Raw genomic sequence first — 20,820 nt, 5'->3', positions numbered from 1 at the left:
GGCGGCGATTTTTCTCTCCCTACGCCAGTATTACGAGTATTTTTAAAACAAGAAGATTAATATCTAACATAGCAAAATGGTCCATATTGAAAGGAGGCACCTCAAATAAAACGACAAGGGCTTTCATATCCAGTTCCCGACACTGCCTCCACAGGTTAACACACAAACTACAATTTGGGCTGCAGGCTGGCGTTAGACAGAGACAAACGAACGCCGGTGTAGAAGTCAATCGATCGCCACCACAAAATGCAACATAAACGTCTAGGACGTTCAGAGCAAGTTCGTTTATCCAAAAACTTAACGCCCGTGTGAACAAGGCCTTAAGAACTGGAGTTATGTGTTCGTATTTTCTTGTTCTTGTGATAATTCTTGCAGAAGCATTTTGGATTAACTAGAGGTTGTATAAAGAACAGTTTGACCATCCATTGAACACCACTTTGCAGTAGTCAATCCTACTAGAAATAAATGCATTAATTAATTTCTCAGAATCCTGTTTATTTAGAACGCGCCTTAATTTCCTAACATTTTTAATAGAGCCTGCATTCCTCACCAGTTTGTCCAGGTGTGAGGCATCCCTCTTCTTTATGCTGCCTCCCCAGCACACCACAGCATACAAGAGGGCGCTTGCCACAACTGTCTAATAGAACATCTGCAGCATCTTATTCCAGATGTTGAAGGACTCCAGCCTTCTAAGGAAGTATAGTCGGCTTTGTCCTTTCTTACACAGAGCATCAGTATTGTCAGTCCAGTCCAATTTATCAACCAGCTGTACTCCCAGGTATTTATAGGTCTGCACCCTCTGCACACAGTCACCTCTGATGATCGCGGGGTCCATGAGGGGCCTGGGCCTCCTAAAATCCACCACCAGCTCCTTGGTTTTGCTGGTGTTCAGTTGAAGGTGGTTAGAGTCGCACCATTTAACAAAGTCCTTGATTAGGTTCCTATACTCCTCCTCCTGCCCACTCCTGATGCAGCCCATGATAGCAGTGTCGTCTGCAAACTTTTGCACGTGGAAGGACTCCGAGTTGTATTGGAAGTCCAATGTATATAGTCTGAACAGGACTGGGGAAAGTACAGTCCCCTGCGGTGCTCTTGTGTTGCTGACCACAATGTCAGACGTGCAGTTCCTGAGACGCACATACTGAGGTCTGGCTGTAAGGTAGTCCACGATCCATGCTACCAGGTATGAATCTACTCCCATCTCTGTCAGCTTGTTCCTAAGAAGCAGAGGTTGGATGGTGTTGAAGGAGAGGGATCGGTGTAGCATATAGATGATGGCATCCTCTGCTCCAACCTTCTCCTGGTATGCGAACTGCAGAGGGTCTAGGAAAATCTAGGAAAAAGCATGGGTCCCTGCTGGAAGAGGCATTGGTAAGGCTATCTGAGTGCTTACCCTATGGTCTGTGTGTGGATCCCAATGCCTCATTGCAGTGATGGGGATGCTGTGCTGTTAAAATGGTGCCATCCTTTGGATGAGAAGAAACACCTAGGTCCTGACTCTCTGTGGTCATGAAAGTTTTCTGAGCATCCTTCGTAAAGAGAAGGGTGTCCAATGTCCTGGCTAAATTCTGACCCCCTAATCATCTCCTGTCTCTAAATTGGCTAACTACCTCTCACCATTTCACCACCTAACAGCTAAGGTGTGGTGAGTGTACTGGAGCAAAAATGGCTGCTGTCACATCATCCAGGTGGATGCTGCACTTTAGTGGTGGTTGAAGTGGCTTCCCACTCACTATGTAAAATTCTTGGAGTAGTGTGAAAAGCACTATATAAATGTAAAGTTATTATTATTATTATTATTATTATTATTATTATTATTGCTACTTTTCAAAACTGTTGGGATTGTGGAGTGACAGAAGAGAACCAACCCTGGGGGGATCACCAGTCCATTACAAAGTACATTTACATACAGTCTTTTTCCTTGGGCTTCAGTTAACATTTAGCTTGCTATGCCTGCCCTTGGAATGTGGGTGGGAAATCAGAGGAGCTGCAGAAGCAGGGAGACAACCCCAGGCAGGCTTGGACTCCATTAGCTACCGTATCACCACAATGTCCATAATGAATGGTGCATTCCACTCACAATGTCTAATGTACTTAGCTACTTTTACATATTTAAATGCAGTTAAAATAAAAACATTTCCCACTACACTAATATACAATTAAAGAGAAGATGGTCTAGTCTGATGAATCATGTTTTCACTTAGATCATGTGCATGCCTGGGTATGTGTGTTTTGTTTGCTTGAGGAAGAGATGGCAGCAGGACAAACTGTGGGAAGAAGACAATCTGGTGGAGGCAGTGTGATGCCCTGGACAATGTTCTGCTGGGAAACCTTGCGTCCTGGCATTTATGTGGATGTTACTTTGACATGTACTGCCACCCTAAAGATTTTTGCAGATCTCATACACCCCTTCTTGGCAATAATATTCCCTGATGATATGGCCTCTTTCAGCAGGATATGTGCCTCGCCACACTGAAAAAATGGTTCTGGAATCATTTGAGGAACATGAGAAAGAGTTCAAGGTGTTGACTTGGCCTCCAAATTCCCCAAAGCTAAATCTGAGCTGCACTCCTGAAATAACCTCTCTTTCTCTCCTTTTAGATTTGTTTGGCTCTCATTAAAATGAATATTGTTCCTCATTTAAATTTTGTCAACTCAATGCTCCCGCATCCCTCACCTTCCCCCTTTTGGATCCAGATCAGATTAGTTATCGTCTCCTTTTTATGGAACGGTAAAAGACCTGCTATCAAACATTCCTTTTTGATTTGTGCCAGGAGGGGCGGGGGTATCTCCCTTCCAGGCATGGCATATGTTCTTTGTCCGTAATCCCTATGGTTGAACCCCTCACCAAAAGTCCACACTACTTATAGAAACAAACCTTGTTTCCCCTCACTCTCTGAAACAACTATGATTTATCACATTCAAAACTAAAAAAGGGAGCAGAAGAATTTAATCCTTTGTGGTGAGCAGCTGGGGCTGCTGCCCAGCCTGGACAGCAAGGAGGACCGGAAGGAGGGCTTGCGCCTCCTCCAGACCACAAAGGGGCAACTGCCCTGGTTGCTTTTGGGACAATGGGTATAGAGCTTTGAAGCTCAACCCTGTAGGGGCCCGTGGTCACCGCCAGGGGGTGCCCTGGTGCCTTTGGAGCCCTGGACCGCAGCACTTCCGCCCTCTTGCTGGGGGGAAGAGGACCGGAGACACCCGGAGTGCTTCTGGGTGCGTAGCCGGCACTTCTGCCACACAGGGGAGTGCTGGCAGAAGAGTGTCGGGAAGCACCTGGAGCACATCCAGGCATGTATATAAGGGGCCGCCTCCCTCCATTTGGGGGCTGGAGTCGGGTGGAAGAGGACAGAGCTCGGAGGAGAGGAGTGGAGGCGGACCAGAGACAGATTAAGGCATTGTGTGAAAGGCCAAGACTTAAGGGGTGATTGGTGCTGCGGCACTGGGTTGTGTGTTCACTATTGTATATAATATTGTAAATAAACGGGTGTTGTGCTAAAACATCATGTCTACCTGTCTGTGAACGGGCTGTTCCCCACACCTTCTATAAATTATGTTCTGCATGTTTGACACAAAGTAGAAAAACACCTTGGCTGCACGCTGCACTGGCATTCTCTCAACCCATTGTTTCACAATAGATCTCCCAAGATGGGCAACCCATCTTTTACCCACCTTGGTTTTTAAGTGGCATCAGCACAGTTGGCGATTTCTTTGATGGAACCGGGCTTACCTCATTTCAGACTCTGAAAGACAAATATTCTATTCCACCTCCTCCTTTTTTTCTGTTTACAGGTTAAATCCATTCTCAGGTGATATGGAGTATGTTTTTCAGCTCCTCTTCCCAACCACCCATTATTTGACTACTTTTTCTTGCCCTTCGTCTTTCTACACACACCTTCCATAACTACACCTATCCCAGTCATTCAAAAATGGATCAATGATCCTTCCCTATCAATGCAATTGTGTTGGAACACAGTTTCAAATTCCTGTAGGAATTCCAACTATCAACACATCAAATATAAAATTATCCATAGAGTTTATTATTGCCCTAGGAAGTGTTTCCTGCCAACAGTGTGCACTTAGTGCACAGGACACCTTTCTCCACATGTTCTGAGAATATCCCACTGTTGCTGTTCTTTGGGCTTCAATTGCTAAGACCCTCTGCTCCATCTTATCTATCTCTATTCCCGGCTGTCCTACCACTCTTGTTCTGTTAGGTTTCTCTACTCTTTTTCTTTTTCTCATCACTACAGCACATTATCTCATTGGATACAATAGCAGCCAAAGTCTAATAGTTTCCCAGTGGAAGAATCTAGAATCTGTCACTTTCTCAGTCTGGAAATCCTTGTTTTACAACCTTGCTTTATTAGAATTGTCAGTCTCCTGGATTAATGGGGTACCTGTACATACTATAAGTAAATGGGAATACACTATCGCCCTGATCAAGTCATGGCTAACAGCAATCCTCGTTTTCAATTTGACGTAATTCTATTAGATTTATTTGCTCAGCCTGGTGTGTGGACCTCTGGGACATCACAGTAGTCTGTGTGTTTATTTGACTCAAATTGAATCAACTTTCTTAACTAGCTTCAGTGCGGAGTGGGTTTTGGGTATGTGCTTGAGAGAGTGGGGGTGTTCTTCATGCATGCCCTTTTCCCTTTCTGCCTTACTATTTGTTCTTTGACATCAATAAATATTTGATTACAAAAAAGATCTAAATCTCATCGAGCATCTGTGAGATGTTCTGGAAAAACGTCCAGAAGTCCAATTCATGGAGGCCCAATTTCACAACTTACACGACTTAAAGGATCTGCCGTTTATTTGGTGGCAGACGCCACCGAACATCTTCAGAAGTCTTGTGGAGTCCATGCGTCAAAAAGTCAGAGCTGTTTTGGAGCACAAGAGGAACCTACACAATATTAGCCAGGTTGTTTTAATGTTGTGACTGTATATAAAGATATTTGTTAAGTTATGGAGGGTCTTGGATATGAACATCATGTAAATGAGCAGCACTTGTTCATTGACTTCTCAAAAGTCAGCTTGAAGTGTGTCCTTCTATATAATCAAAATTAATTACCATCTGTGCAGTTAGCCCATTTTGCTAAAATGAAAGAGTCATAAAGAAATGTGAAACGACTTTTGGAAAAGATATAGTATTGTGGGGTATTGATGTAATCAGTCAGGAGGTAGAGGTCGCTGTGAGGAAAGTAGTGGAAGAAGAAAGGAAGAGTGGAGGGAGGAAGTGTGAATAATGTTAAGGAAGAACTGACTACATTGCATGGTCCATTTATTTCAACAATATATAACAAGTATGAAATATATAAGTGGAATATTTGTGGAGATCTGATAGTCAGTGTATTTCTGCTGGGCTTGCAGCTTGGATACACTAAGTATTTTTGTTTAAGAAAAACATTCAGAACAAGTGACTGAAGTGTACCTCACTTGTTCCAGGAAAAAGAATGTTGCAGACAGTCCACTAATTGACTCTGAAATAGTTTACCTTCCTCCTTTAAACATTAGACTTAGACATATGAAAAATATCATTAAAGCAATAATTGAAACTTGAACTGGATGGATATGCTTAACTCTTTCAGGGCTGATGTCGACTTTTATCAAAAAGAAGAATTGTAATCAACTGTAAACTGTGACAAAACCAATTGTTATGTTTTAGTTGGACTCTCATTGTCTGAAGGAACGTTAGATTCATTGGTTTGACTGAGAGTTCCTGTGCTTTTGTGAGTAGCAAGGTGCAAACAATGGCAAAAATGGCACTGACATCTGGCGAGAGGTCAAAGCGAATGCGTAAAGCAAAATGCTCCACAGACGACATTTTGCCTATTATCTCTAAACTGGACTATGACTTTTTAGACTCTGGTTTTGATACAAGTGATTGAAAACGAATGTGAGGTTCCAGCTTCAGCTGATTGGTCCCCAGCTAATTGTGGTACTGACAATGTTCACCAGGTAGAACTGCCACTTAACAATGATAAGAGGTAGAAACCACATTGCAATGCACTGCAATGCACTCGTCACAGAGATTTTCATCAGAAAATCAAACACTACTTCTTTTTAGGTAACACTCTTATGTTTTTTTTGATAACTTGTAAATATAGGCAATGTGACAAAGCGGATCTTGCATGCACATTTTAAATGAATAAATGATCAGCATGCTTAGGTTTTCAGGTGGGGAATAGGTAGTGTGGTGGAGAGGCTCCGGAGGCAGTTGTGGTAATGGGTGATCCCACGTTCACGTGAAGGATTGATCTGTTCCCCTCGTTAAGTGCCAGAGTCTTAGGTTGTTATCAAGTAAAAGTGTGTCACTCAGTAAATCTTAACTGACAAAAAAGTCTGAGAAAATATTCAAACTCATTATAAAAAACACTATAAAGTTCATGAGTATTTGTTTGAGACAAAAAAAATCCCCATTGAACTGAAGGGTTATGGCAAAGGTACAAGTTACAGACCAGTCTAACATAGTTGTTGTTGTTGTACTGTATCCTATATATCAGAAATCAACATTGAAAAAAATATTTAAAAAAAACAGTAAGTATTGTGCTTAGCATTAAGAAATTGTATAATTCATGAGTAATTATACAGTATATTAAAATTCCATGCAAACTCACTTATGGCCTAAACGGTTTTCTTATACTGTAAAGCACCTCAAACAATATTAAAGTGTTCATGAGGGATTCAGGCAAGATAATATGTGAAACAAGAGGATGAAATAAATTTGATACAATATTTTAAAATGCTGTATAGAAGAAGTGGGCCTTTAATTTTGTGACCTAGAGAGCTTTATGAATAGTCACCCACTAGTGCAGTAGCAAAATATATTTTATTTCTTCTGTTGTTTGTCTGTACACTGTACTGTATAACATTTGTATGCATTGTGAGTTCCCTGAGATTTACTTTTTATTAAGGTTGTGTCACACACGTGCGAGTTGGAGGCAGTCAAAGAGCCCAAAGGTGAGTGAAATCTCGCGAGACAAGAATTTATCACGTGGTACTTACCTGAATCTCTTTCTACCTACAGAAAACTGGAAGAAAAATAAACCCATCCATTTTCAGTTCCAAAATGGCCGCGATGACATCACTTCCGGTTCCCATCCAATGACATCACTTCCGGTTCCACACTCAACTACTCCTGTCTGCTCACGATGACGTTGGTTCCGTGGTCCCGCCTCCAATCGTCACTTCCTGCCAACCATTTCCTCTCCCATCATCCCATCTGTTATTTAAACGCCATTTTGTTACCATGTATTCATTCATTCTGTACTGAAAAGTCATTCTGAATCAACCATTTTTCACTTTGTCTGGACGACAATATATGGGGACGATCCCCAAATCTTTTTCTATTTTTGAAAGACTCTTTATTTATTACATTGGCGTAGTCGGCAGGATACTTGTTCAACATGACAGAAGAACAGGACCTCAACGCTGTACTAAGTACAATTGTGGGAGATCTACAAACTCTGAAAATTCAGATGGGGGAAACCAGGACCCAATTGGCGGAAGCCGAGGCTCGTTCCCGTGCTGGTGTACGGACGGAGGTAGCTCGGTCACAGCCAATTCAGTTAACCCCCTTGACTGAATCTGATGACATTGAGTCTTATTTTTTGATTTTTGAGCGTACCGCTAAGCGGAACGCGTGGCCGAGGTCGGAGTGGGCGTACCTACTGGCTCCCTATTTGAAGGGAACAGCGCAGAGGGCTTACTACGACTTAACTGAGGAGCAGGCGGCCAATTATGATGCGCTAAAATTGGAGGTGTTCAAACGCTACGGCGTTTCACCAGAACAACAGGCGAGAGAGGAGGGAGTGGCAATTCGATCCAGAAAGGCCGTTAAGATCGCAGGGCTTTGAAGCCTGGGGCAAGGTGTGTCGCTGGCTACGCCCGACATCAACTCCTCCCACAAAATGGCTGAGCTCCTTGCCTGCGAGACATTTGTACATGCCCTCCTGACCACATCGCCCAACAAGTAAGAAAGCACAGTTACGAAGATATGGACACCTTAATCCAAATAGCGGAACGTCATTGGGCAGCCTGTAAATCAGGGCGGTCGGAAAGGTCCTCTCGCCGAACCCAACAGATACGTGGGGCAGCTCCTGAGCCCCCTCGACAAACTCCCGAACCTGCCGTCAGAAGGGACAGATTAGCCGGTCCCCCTCGCTGTTTCAAGTGTGGGGAGATCGGACATCTGTCCCCGAACTGTGCCTACGAGCCTATGGATTGCTCGGTAGTAAGGGGAGAAAGGTACTGTGCCACAGTGATTAATCCTCTGTCTCTTCCATATACAGGTGCAGTTATTATAAATGGCAGAAAGGTAAGGGCAATGTTTGATTCCGGGAGTAACATTTCCATTGTTGCTACCCGATCACGTATTACGCAACAGTGGACTCAAGGGAAAACCAGTCTAAAATGTATACATGGGGATATTAAATATTATAAACAGCCAGGTGTGTAATATCAGTAGCTCATAAATTAACCAGTATGGCTATGGCTGTATTACCCGATCCCCCTTTTCCAGTCATATTAGGAAGAGATTGGAATAAAATTAACAGCGGTAATAACGTAACTGCATCTAATAAGAATTTGGGCTTAGTGATGGAGAATAATGCTCCGACTGCCTCCACGCCGTGTCCCTCAGTAGCACGGATCCATACGGGTACCCAGTGCGAAAGTTTTGATGTCCCATCGTCCTCTGCGGGAGCTGATACAGTCGACGAGAAGACGTAGAGACAGTAGCCCCTCCCATTGAACTCGAAAGAGATCCTATACAAAACTTAACGTCCCAGTTCCTATTAACTCCATCGTCATTTAAAAGAGAACAATGGAATGACGATTCATTAAAAAATGCTAGAAATGCAGTAGTATCTACTGACGGTTATACAAACCTAGATCCCATGCCACCGATGCCGTTCTTTGTAATTAAAAATGATTTATTATATAGAGTGGCAGAACACGAGGGTGAAGTGCGGGCTTTGTTGTTAATTCCACGCACTTTTCGCTAAAGGTATGTGAATTAGCACATGCCCACCTTCTAGGAGCCCATTTAGGCTCCGAAAAAACTTTGGAGAGGATAAAACTCAGATTTTATTGGCCGGGAGTTAATGAGGAGGTCAGGCGATTTTGCACTTCATGCCGGAGTGTCAACTTCGCCAGATACCCAGAAGGTCTAAAGCTCCTCTTATTCCCCTTCCCCTGATTGACATCCCGTTTGAACGAGTTGGTATTGATCTCGTTGGTCCATTAGAACCCTCGTTAAAAGGTTTTAAATATATTCTAGTTCTAGTAGATTATGCCACTCGCTTTCCAGAAGCTGTTCCGTTGCGCTCAGCTAATTCAAAAAATATCGCGGGGAATTAGTAGGGATATTCGCGTGTTGGGATCCCCAAGGAGGTCTTAACAGATCAAGGGACTCCTTTCACTTCAGAAACGTTCAGGGAAGTGGCCAAATTACTCAGGATAAAACATCTGAAAACATCGGTTTATCATCCCCAAACTGATGGATTGGTTGAACGTTTTAATCAGACGTTAAAACAGATGTTACGCAAGGTAGTTAACGAGGACGGAAGAAACTGGGATCAGTTGCTTCCTCTCGTTTGTTTGCCTATCGGAAGTCCCTCAAACCTCAACAGGATTTTCTCCTTTTGAATTATTGTATGGAAGGCAACCCAGGGGCTTTTGGACATGTTAAAAGAAGGATGGGAGGAGGAGGTACTCCCTACTTCAAATATTCTTGAATATATCGCAATTACGCGATAGACTAGAGAAGATCAGACCTATCCTAAAAGAGAATTTAGAAAAGCGCAAGCAGCACAGTCACGTTATTATAATAGAAACACCACCATTCGAATTTGTCCCGGTGATCGTGTTATGGTATTAGTCCCAACCTCTCATTATAAATTATTAGCTCATTGGCAAGGACCGTATGAAATTAAAGAAAGAAAGGTCTCCGACTATTTAGTTAAACAACCTAATCGTCGACCGACGAAAGAGTATACCATATTAATTTGCTGAAACCGTGGAAGGAAAGGGAACCCGATCCCTCCTCCGGACAGCCTAGTTCACTTTTATGTCCTGTGCCAAACTTAATTTTGGTTCCAATTTGACTCCAGAACAGCGACAAGATCTCGAAAAGGCTATCTTGTCTGTACCCGAGGTGGTGGATGAATTACCTGGACGTACTGCGTTGATTGCGCATATATTATTACGGACCCTGGAGTGATTGTCAGGGAGAGACCTTACAGACTCGGAGGCAAAGAAAGCGGAAGTGGAATTGGAAATTAGGCGAATGCTGGATTTAGGGGTTATCGAAGAAAGCTATAGCCCTTGGTCTAGTCCAATTGTTCTAGTTTCTAAGCCCGATGGGTCTTGGAGGTTCTGTAATGACTTCGACGACTCAATCGGTCTCCAAATTTGATGCGTATCCGATGCGCGAGTGGATGATCTGCTCGATCGGCTAGGAAGCGCCAATTCCTAACTACCCTTGACATGACAAAGGGTATTGGCAAATTCCTTTAACGGATTCTGCAAAAGAAAAACGCATTTAGCACTCCCAGTGGACATTGGCAATACCGGGTCCTTCCTTTTGGTTTGCACGGGCCCAGCTACTTTCAACGCTGGTAGACACACTGCTACGGTCCCACAATTCCTATTGTGCGCCTACCTAGATGACGTTGTCATCTATTCCAGCACGTGGAAGGATCATGTATGGCAGGTGAAAACGGTACTTTCCACACTGGCAGCTGCAGGACTTCGTATTAACCCAAAGAAATGTTTCTTTGGATTAAGAGAAGCCAAATATTTGGGCTACCTAGTGGGGGTGTCGTGAAACCACAATGTCTTAAAATTGATGCCATCATAAATTGGCCCGTCCGATAAATAAGCGGCAAGTACAGGCATTTTGGGATTAGCTGGTTACTATCGTCGCTTTGTGCCACATTTCTCAGAAATTGCTGCGCCTTATCTAATTTGACAAAGAAAGGGCACCTATAAAAGTGGTATGGGATGATACAGTAGATAAAGCATTTTGTGACTTGAAATTGGCCCTTACATCAGCACCTTTATTAAAATCCCTGATTTTTCTCTTCCTTTATTCTCCAGACCGATGCATCGCCACAGGATTGGGTGCCGTGTTGAGCCAATGTGTCGAGGGTGCTGAACACCCCGTTATGTATCTGAGCCGGAAACTGCTGGACCGTGAGATGAAGTATGCTGCGGTGGAGCGAGAGGCCCTGGCGATTAAGTGGGCTATTACATCGTTGAGGTACTACCTATTGGGGCGGGAATTCACTCTGGTGACAGACCATGCCGCTTTACAGTGGATGTCCCTTCATCGGGAGTCGAATCCTCGTGTCACTAGGTGGTTTTTGGATCTCCAACCATATCGTTTTAGTGTTACTTATCGTAAGGGTTCCTTGCAGGCCAACGCAGATGCTCTCTCCCGGATTCACGACCTCTCGGTGCAGGTCGCCCGACCGGATGGGTCTGGGCTGAGGGGGGGGTCATGTCACACACGTGCGAGTTGGAGGCAGTCAAAGAGCCCAAAGGTGAGTGAAATCTCGCGAGACAAGAATTTATCACGTGGTACTTACCTGAATCTCTTTCTACCTACAGAAAACTGGAAGAAAAATAAACCCATCCATTTTCAGTTCCAAAATGGCCGCGATGACATCACTTCCGGTTCCCATCCAATGACATCACTTCCGGTTCCACACTCAACTACTCCTGTCTGCTCACGATGACGTTGGTTCCGTGGTCCCGCCTCCAATCGTCACTTCCTGCCAACCATTTCCTCTCCCATCATCCCATCTGTTATTTAAACGCCATTTTGTTACCATGTATTCATTCATTCTGTACTGAAAAGTCATTCTGAATCAACCATTTTTCACTTTGTCTGGACGACAATATATGGGGACGATCCCCAAATCTTTTTCTATTTTTGAAAGACTCTTTATTTATTACAGTTGATTTATTTTTATTACAAATAGCAATTTGAGGCAATATGTTTTGGACGGATTTCCAAAATACAAAACAATAGTTTAATTGTCAGTTTTACATAGTGAAGGACAGAAAAAATTGACAAAGACCCACTAGCTGGATACTTTATTGTCCTCTCTTTTTGTCAACTTTTGGATTTTCTGCTAGATGGTTTCTGACATTTCAACAAATGCCCATGAATCTCTTTATTACTGTTGACTAAACAAGATGTATGTAAATATTCTACAATTATGCATTTTGTTGGTATTTTATTGAGGGTTAGTCAAACACATTACTTCCAAATGACACCAACTGTTGCAGACCCAAACGTGGTATGAAATGTAAGGGTGGAGTTATTAGTAGTTATTTTGGAAGATGGTACTTGTAGCCACAGGAGTGTAAGGCAAGTTCAAGCAAGGGTAAAATACGTGCCGAAAGAAATCTCTCAGTCCAAAAGTTTGTTTTAAAATATTTAGTGAAAATTCAAAGCAAACAGTCCACACAAGAATAAGGACAAAAGTTGTTACACACATAGGATAAAAGGCAATTAGAAAAAATGTATCTTCTCTAAACGTAGCTTTTCTTGTAAAACTTTAGTTGTTTCTATACTTAAAGATCTTTACTTCTTCTTCTGTATGCTTTAAATGTATGGCACAGCACATACAATTAAGTGCTTTGTCTTTCAAGTTACTTGGCACACAAAACACACACAAAAGGTATGCAAGGCACGGTTTAAAACCATGTGCCCTCTATGCCTTACACATGGCAAAGCTGATCACTAACTGAGAATAATGCTTAGTCAGAGAGGCCAGAAATAGCTAAAATATCAACATTTATTTATATATAGCACATATTCATACAAAAAAAATGTAGCTCAAAGTGCTTTACAAAATGAATAGAGAAATAGAAGACACAATAAAAGATAAACATAAGTCAACATTAATTAACATAGAATAAGAGTAAGGTCCGATGGCCAGGGTGGACAGAAAAACAAAAAACTCCAAAGGCTGGAGAAAAAAATAAAATCTGTAGGGGTTCCAGACCAAGAGACCGCCCAGTCCCCTCTGGGCATTCTACCTAACATAAATCAATCAGTCCTCTTTGTATTTAGCGTTTTCATGGAAGGACCTGATGATGATGGTCACGTAGACTTCTGGCTTTCAGTCCATCAATGTTGGTGCATCATGATGCTTTGAGTAGGTGGTGGTGGCGCAGGCCGCCACCACAAAGAAACCGGAAAAAGAAACAGAAGAGAGAGTAGGGGTCAGTACGGGTTTTAGAGCCACCATGAATAGTTATTATGAAGAATTGAACATACAGAGTATCAGGATTATGTTAAAGTGAAGTTATAAAAAGGCCATGTTAAAGTAATGTGTTTTCAGCAGTGTTTTAAAGTGCTCTACTGTATTAGCCTGGCGAATTCCTATTGGCAAGCTATTCCAGATTTTGGGTGCATAACAGCAGAAGGCCGCCTCACCACTTCTTTTAAGTTTAGCTTTTGGAATTATAAGGAGACACTCATTTGAAGATCTAAGGTTACGATTTGGAATATAACGTGTCAGGCATTCCGATATATAAGATGGAGCGAGATTATTTAAGGCTTTATAAACCATAAGCAGTATTTTAAAGTCAGTCCTGAATGACACAGGCAACCAGTGTAGTGACATCAAAACTGGAGAGATGTGTTCAGATTTTCTTTTCCCAGTTAGGATTCTAGCAGCTGCATTCTGCACTCGTTGCAAATGATTTATGTCTTTTTTGGGTAGTCCTGAGAGGAGTGCGTTACAGTAATCTAGTCTACTGAAAACAAAAGCGTGAATTAATTTCTCTGCATCTTTCAATGATATAAGAGGTCTAACTTTAGCTATGTTTCATAAATGAAAAAATGCTGTCCTAGTGGTCTGATGAATATGCGATTTAAAATTCAGATTACAGTCAACGGTTACCCCTAAATTTTTTACTTCCGTCTTAACTTTTAATCCTAGTGCATTAAGTTTATTTCTGATAACCTCGCTGAATCCATTATTGCCAATTACCAAAATTTCAGTTTTCTCTTTATTTAGTTTGAGAAAATTACTATTCATCCATTCAGAAATACCAGTAAGACATTGTGTTAGTGAATCGAGAGAGTCGGGTCATCAGGTGCTATTGATAAGTACAGCTGTGTGTCATCAGCATAGCTGTGGTAACTCACGTTGTAACCTGAGATAATCTGACCTAACGGAAGCATATAGATTGAGAAGAGCAGCGGACCCAGGATAGAGCCTTGTGGAACACCATATCGGATATCATGTGTCTTTGAGATTTGATTACCACAACTCACAAAGAATTTTCTACCTGCCAGGTAGGATTCAGACCAATTTAAGACACTGCCAGAGAAGCCCACCCATTGACTAAGGCGATTTCTAAGAATGTTGTGATCAATGGTGTCAAATGCAGCTTTCAGATCTAAGAGGATGAGAACAGATAAATGGCCTCTGTCTGCATTCACTCGCAAGTCATTTACTACTTTAACGAGTGCAGTTTCTGTGCTGTGATTTGTTCTGAAGCCTGACTGAAATGTATCAAGAATAGCATGTTTATTGAGGTGGTCATTTAATTGCAAAATGACTGCCTTCTCTAGAATTTTACTTAAGAAGGGCAGGTTAGAGATGGGTCTAGAATTTTCAAAGGCAGAGGGGTCAAGATTATTTTTCTTGAGCAGGGGTTTAAATACAGCAGTCTTAAGACAGTCTGGAAAGACCCCCGTATCTAATGACGAATTAACTATGTCCAGAATATTGTCAATTAGCACGCCTGATATTTCTTTGAAAAACCTGGTTGGTATTGGATCAAGGACGCAGGTGGAGGGTTTCAGTTGAGAGATTATTCTATGTAAATCAGGTAAATCTATACTGGTAAAAGCATTTAATTTGTTTATAATGGAGTACCGGGGCTTTGGAGGTTCTGCAGTGTTGGGGAGATATACTATGTTATCTCTAATATCATTAATTTTTTGATTGAAAAATACAGCAATGTTCTCACAGGTTTCACTGGAAGTATTCTGGGGGCATTCCTTTGTGTTACCTGGGTTTAACAGACGATCAATTGTAGAAAATAAGACTCTGGGATTACTAGCATTGTTATTTATAATATTAGAGAAATAGCAGCGCCTCTCAAGACGGACAGTGTTATTGTATTCTGTTATTTTAACTTTTAATATTTCATAGTGGATAGTTAGTTTAGTTTTCCTCCATTTACGCTCAGCTCTACGACATGTATACCAATTCAATTCAACTTATGGGGGTTATAGGAACCTCCCATAGATTATACGCTAATATTTAGTAAAACATTTATATAACTTAAATAACTAGCAAATGTCTCTTACAGTACTACCATACTTGTATTTAAATTTTAAAAAAGTGTTAATGTTGTTCACAAAATTGTAAAAAAGAATCTACAAAATATTTTACGTTGACATATCTTACCAACTACGCTATCAAACATAGACCATAGTTTAACTGAAAAAACGAAAATTTGGATGAAAAGTGTGCTAAAATTATTTTGTGTAGGTGAAAGAAGTTTACACATTTTTAAGTGAGGTGTTGGAAAACTTACCACAACAGAAAATTGGCTTTTAACAGCCAAGATTCATAGCAGCATCAGTTTGTGATTGGCTCTTGCAATTGTCATGAAATGGTTATATTTTCCGTTTTTTTCTTAACTTCTGTTATATTTAGTCATGATGTTTTGTGCACTAAAGAGGTTTTGACATTTGCAGAGTTCAATTTTGTGTTGAAAAAAAAAATAATTTTTCAATTAAAAAAATATTTAAGATGGTGATGATTATTTTGCATCATTTTCATTGGCACCTCCTTTATAGAGCATTTCTTTCATTGTTGCTTGAAAAATTCGGAAGAGTGCAACGGGTGACAACTTTACAGCAATGGGTTGAAAGGTCAGCGTCAGCCTCTCTTCCCAGTCCGAGATTATGGATAAAACCTGTATGTGATTGTTAATAAAAATACTCCTGTGAAACAAATCTCTAATTCTGTTTTCTTGACTATAATTTCTGGTTATGTTTTTGGTGACAGTATTTCTTATTACTTGATTTCAACAATTCCTTTTGTTTTCTGGCTTTGCCTCATCTTCTGGTCGCTGTTTCTCTTTTCATGCTAGTTCATTTACATAGCACAACACCTATCACTGTGAAGCAGAAATATACCTTGCACTGGATTGTTTACCTACTAAGAAAGAATGTGACCTGCAATGAGTCATACTATTATTATTATTATTATTATTATTATTATTATTATTATTATTACTTTTTCCTACTGGTAATGTGTTGCAGTAATAGCAATCTTCCCCAGTGCAACAGAAACCACCAACAATATGTTCAGACGCCATCTCAGCTGAACATCTATCATAAATCCTAAGTACAGGCCACCTGTCCCATCCTGGTCAGACCACTTCAAACCACACAATAACAGTTATTTACTCGATATAATCAGCAAACTGTGGACTGCTATCTTGTTATTCATCCAGTTGAAGATTTTCTAACATGCCTTCCATTTTTTTGCTTTTACAGGTTTAATTTTCCATGAAGGTCCTTCAGTGTATCGTATCTTTAAGCGGTGGCAGGCTGTAAATCAGCAGTGGAAAGTTCTCAACTATGACAAAATGAAAGACAGTGAGGAGCAGAAAATGGTAGCAAGTCCTAGGCACGTGGAGCAACAGACTCAGAGCAGCAGCCAAGCGGGTGTGCCCTCCTCCACTTCTTCCTCACTCGCAGCTGCTGCCGCCACCACCACGAGTGCCACTCCAGACTCCTTAGAGATCACTGCAGGGACGGTACTTCCACTGGGCTCTACCAGTAGCACTGGGCCATCGCTAATGGACAACCACTGTACTTATTCTATTTTGCACCTGCTTAGCCACCTCCGGCAACAAGAGCCGCGAGGGCAGGCTGGCAACTGCAATCGAGAGTTAGTTATGAGAGTAACCACAGTCTGATGAGTTTATTTTTCTTTAGGCCTTATTGGTAGGAATTGATGAAGAAAAAAGGCTTAAAGGCAGACAAGTAATTGCTTCCTGGAAAAAGGAGTTAAATGCTCCACCTAAGCCATCAGGTGGTCCAGCAAGGTCATCTGTGTAGCTTTCGGTAGGTGAGCAACAAATTGAAAATCTGGATGCAAGGATCAGTCAGACTTGGATCAAGTCACTCACAGTTGGGCTTGTTAATTGAGCAATTTATGACAGGTTCAGATACGAGTATTTTGTGCTTCTAGACTGAGAATTTTTTGGCAGTTACAGGATATTACAGGTCCTGTAGATTTATTTTAAATGAAACTGAGGCTGCTATGCAGTCTAAATGGGCCTTTGGGTTGGCACCTTGCATCTCTGAATTACAGCAGAAATTGCAACCTTACTGAAAACTGTCAAAGAATGTGTGAAGCATACTTTCTAATTTGTGAAGAATGGAAAAATAACATGGCATCCTTTTTTGTACTGCAGATATACACACACACACATGCCAGCCTTAACTATGACCAAAATCTCACAAAATAAGGTAATGTTAAGCCATGGCAGAGAATAGCAGCAGGTTAGCTGCCCGGTACTCTGCAGCCACAACAGATGTGGAAAATCATCAGGAGTTCAACTTCATTAAAGTCTTATTTGGAAAGCCACTTGGTAATTGTAACAACAGTTGTTGTCTTTTATTCTAATCAGAAAATGATGTCTGGCATTCTGCCCAGAGAAACACCTATTAGGATTTTTTAAAACATTCCTCCCTTTCCCTGCAAAACATTGCCGGGAGTGCCCTATGCAAAACCAGTTGCCCAGTATACCCAGACAGATTTGGCCAGTATCTCCATGCAGATTTAGTCCAAATGTCTAGTCCATTTCTCATCTGGTAACATCAACAAAGCACATTCATGCATTTATTCCCTGGGAGTCTGTAAGCCATCCACCATGCAGCAGCAGCTTTTTGGAATTCTGAAGAAATCCTTCTTTTTAATTAGACTCCAGATGTCAACAATTACCACAGTCCAGGTTTGTAAAGACTTCATAATCCTAATAAAGTGTTTCTGACATATTCTGCTCATCATACATTTCTGTAGTCTGAGGCTTCTCTGTGTCTGCATGTGTTAAATATTGTTTCATCATATGGATTACTTACATTGGCACAAAATAAAATAAGCTGTTCTCTACAATGATGCTGTGTGTAAGTCACATTGTCATTGACATACAGGCTAAAGTTTATTTCCCCCACTACTTAAAAAGTAGCATTACATAGCATTGTCAAATCTACTTAAGCCAGTTCAGGGTCCCAGCAGTATTAGGTACTTGGCAAGAACCAGCCCTTGACCAGGTGCCATTCCATTAGAGGGCCTACTCATGCACACATTCACAGGACCAATGCAGAATAACCAATTTGCATAACCTGCTTGTGTTTACATTTAAAGGATAGAGAAATATGGAATACTAAGTTTTGAAAAGCCGACATATGGGCAATAAAAATTTCCTAGCCCCTCTAGTCTTTGGTAGACTAGTGAACTAGCAAGAAAGATTTTTGGAGTAACTGGGAAAAAAAGGCGTGGTTGAGATAAAGTTAAAGGCCACAACTGGAAAATCAGCCACACTGTTACCAAGAGATGAAAGCAAGAAATGAAATCAAGGTCAAAAATTTCAGACATGAGTTAAAAACCAAATAAGTACTTCAGAATAAGGGAATTTTTTGAAAGTGACAAGGGCTTTGAAACCGTAAACTCGGATAAGGAAGTAATCCCAAGGATGAACTTTTTAAACCTGTCGTGTTGTTAGCCAAAGATCACAACCTCTGAGGGCACACAAGACAATGATGTCATGAGAATTTGTCAAATGGTGGCAAAAATGGCACAAACATTTGAACAAAAACAAAAGTAAGTATGAAATTAATGTAATCAGAATCAAGTGCATAAGTGTTCTGAGTTGTAAATTTCTTTAAAAAATTGACAAAAAAATGCAAAAAATTTCAATAACGATTCAATCATAATCATCGTCTGTCTTATTACAGATTAAATAAAATTCACAACGTTTATGTATTACTGATGTCACTTACCACCCCCACCACACAGCAAACCACCTGGATTGAGACCCGAGTGCAGCAGTGCAGCGGGTCACACCTCAGCCATTAAACAATTAATCAGTCTTGGAGGAAAAATGGCTTGGGATAATGTGTACTTTAATCCATGTCAAATATGAACAGTCTACTGATTCAGAATTTTTTTTTAATGATTAAGATCAGGAAATGAGATTTTGTCCAAAAGTCAAGCCAATGCCATTACCAATCTGTCGTCAAGTTCAAAATGCTAATCAAAAAACAAACACCTTAAAGCTAATAGAAAGTTCTATAACAGAGAGAAGTTATTGTAGCAAGAATCACACACCAACTTAATTTTTATCCAAATTTCAGATACTCCAAAAATGCCTGGCCCAACCTTTATATTGTCGCTCCGATGATGTTATGTATCACGTATTCCTGGAGCATTCTGGGTTGTTTTCCATAGCAGCCTATAATGCTAATGTCTCAAAATAGCAGCACCCATAACTAAAAAGTGTCGCAGCATAACTGTAAGTGTATTCAGGAGGACTTAGATACATACAAAGGCCAGAATAGAATTGAATTAAACCTCAGAGCAGACTTCTACTTTGCACAAAACATTTCAGGAAATCCCATAAAAATGTAATGAAAAACACCAATCAAAACACAGCCATCCCCTGAAGCCACTTCTTTGCACGTCCAACAATGATAATCTTTAATTAAATTCTAGATGAAATGGCAGAGCTTTCAAGCCATTTTAAGTTGTCCCCATAATAAATGTTGTCAGAATTATTTGACCAATAAGATTAAGGATAGGTACTGTAGCCATAAACTGGTGTTTGAAACCAGGGTGTCAAAAGGTATTGGAATGGTGCCTTCAAGTGTACACAATGCAAGGTAAAGTAATAAACTTTTCATACTGAGCAGCAAATTCATAATAAATCCAACCTTTGCCCACTGGATGACAGAATTGTAATAAAATAACTTTCAATACTGAGTGACAAAGTCTTAACAAATCAAACTTACGCTGTGGTCAAGGAAAGCACTGCAAGCTCCACAGATTAATGTTGGGGCGCCATCCTGGTCATCCCTGTTTAATTCAGTCCATAAAAATAACAAACTAGGCCGCTATACACGCCAATACAATGTTCAAAAAGAATAATCAAAATAAGAAAGCCATCTGGCTAAGAAAATTGTTGGGTTCTGGTCAGGATGGAAGGAGGTTGGTCCTGCAATGTAGTCCATTTCATACTGAGTGTTTCATACTAGCTGCGGATTTTAGGGGACCCTAAGGTGCAAAGTCAGTTGCCCTCTCTGGACGGAGGAAACAAAAGAGAAGAAGGTTAGAGCAAGCGCCCCCTCTCAACCCAGGGTGGTAGTACCTACCTCAGCTGATCCCGGAGGGGAATCCACAGACAGTATACTGAGGGAAAGTTGCAATAAAGCTAACTTTAAGAACTCACTGACATTTACAATAAACTGAACTTTGCATAGTCAGTGACACAACCTATGTGTACTATGTGATAGAGACAACAATTATGCCAGTGTGAAAGGGTACAGGATGTTGGTAGATGTGATTACATTTCTATACTAAACAATCAGTAGTTATGTTTAAGATGCAAAACATCATTTAGGAAGAGATATGTTGGCGACAACAGAGTTGAGTGGGGTATTGTCAGTGTCAGGTACATCACAGAGAAAGCGCTGTGAGCATCACAGAAACATGAATTGTTTTTGTAAAATTCAATATAAGCTTGATACAACATTTTAATGTA

At 41.0% G+C, this 20,820-nt stretch overlaps 1 protein-coding gene across 1 annotated transcript in view; it reads left to right on the top strand.

Annotated features, from left to right (window-relative positions):
- Positions 1–18,193, top strand: part of LOC120531168 (E3 ubiquitin-protein ligase MARCHF4-like) — a 239,051-nt gene extending 220,858 nt beyond the window's left edge. Inside the window, exon 4 of the mRNA XM_039756333.1 lies at positions 16,550–18,193. Coding sequence (XP_039612267.1) covers positions 16,550–16,974 — 425 coding nt within the window. The 3' untranslated portion in view covers positions 16,975–18,193. The remainder of the gene's footprint in view (positions 1–16,549) is intronic.
- Positions 18,194–20,820: the final 2,627 nt, after the last annotated feature.

This window comes from Polypterus senegalus, chromosome 6, assembly GCF_016835505.1.
Source record: "Polypterus senegalus isolate Bchr_013 chromosome 6, ASM1683550v1, whole genome shotgun sequence".
Lineage (NCBI taxonomy): Eukaryota > Metazoa > Chordata > Cladistia > Polypteriformes > Polypteridae > Polypterus > Polypterus senegalus.
This window is presented reverse-complemented; position numbering and strand designations above follow the sequence as displayed.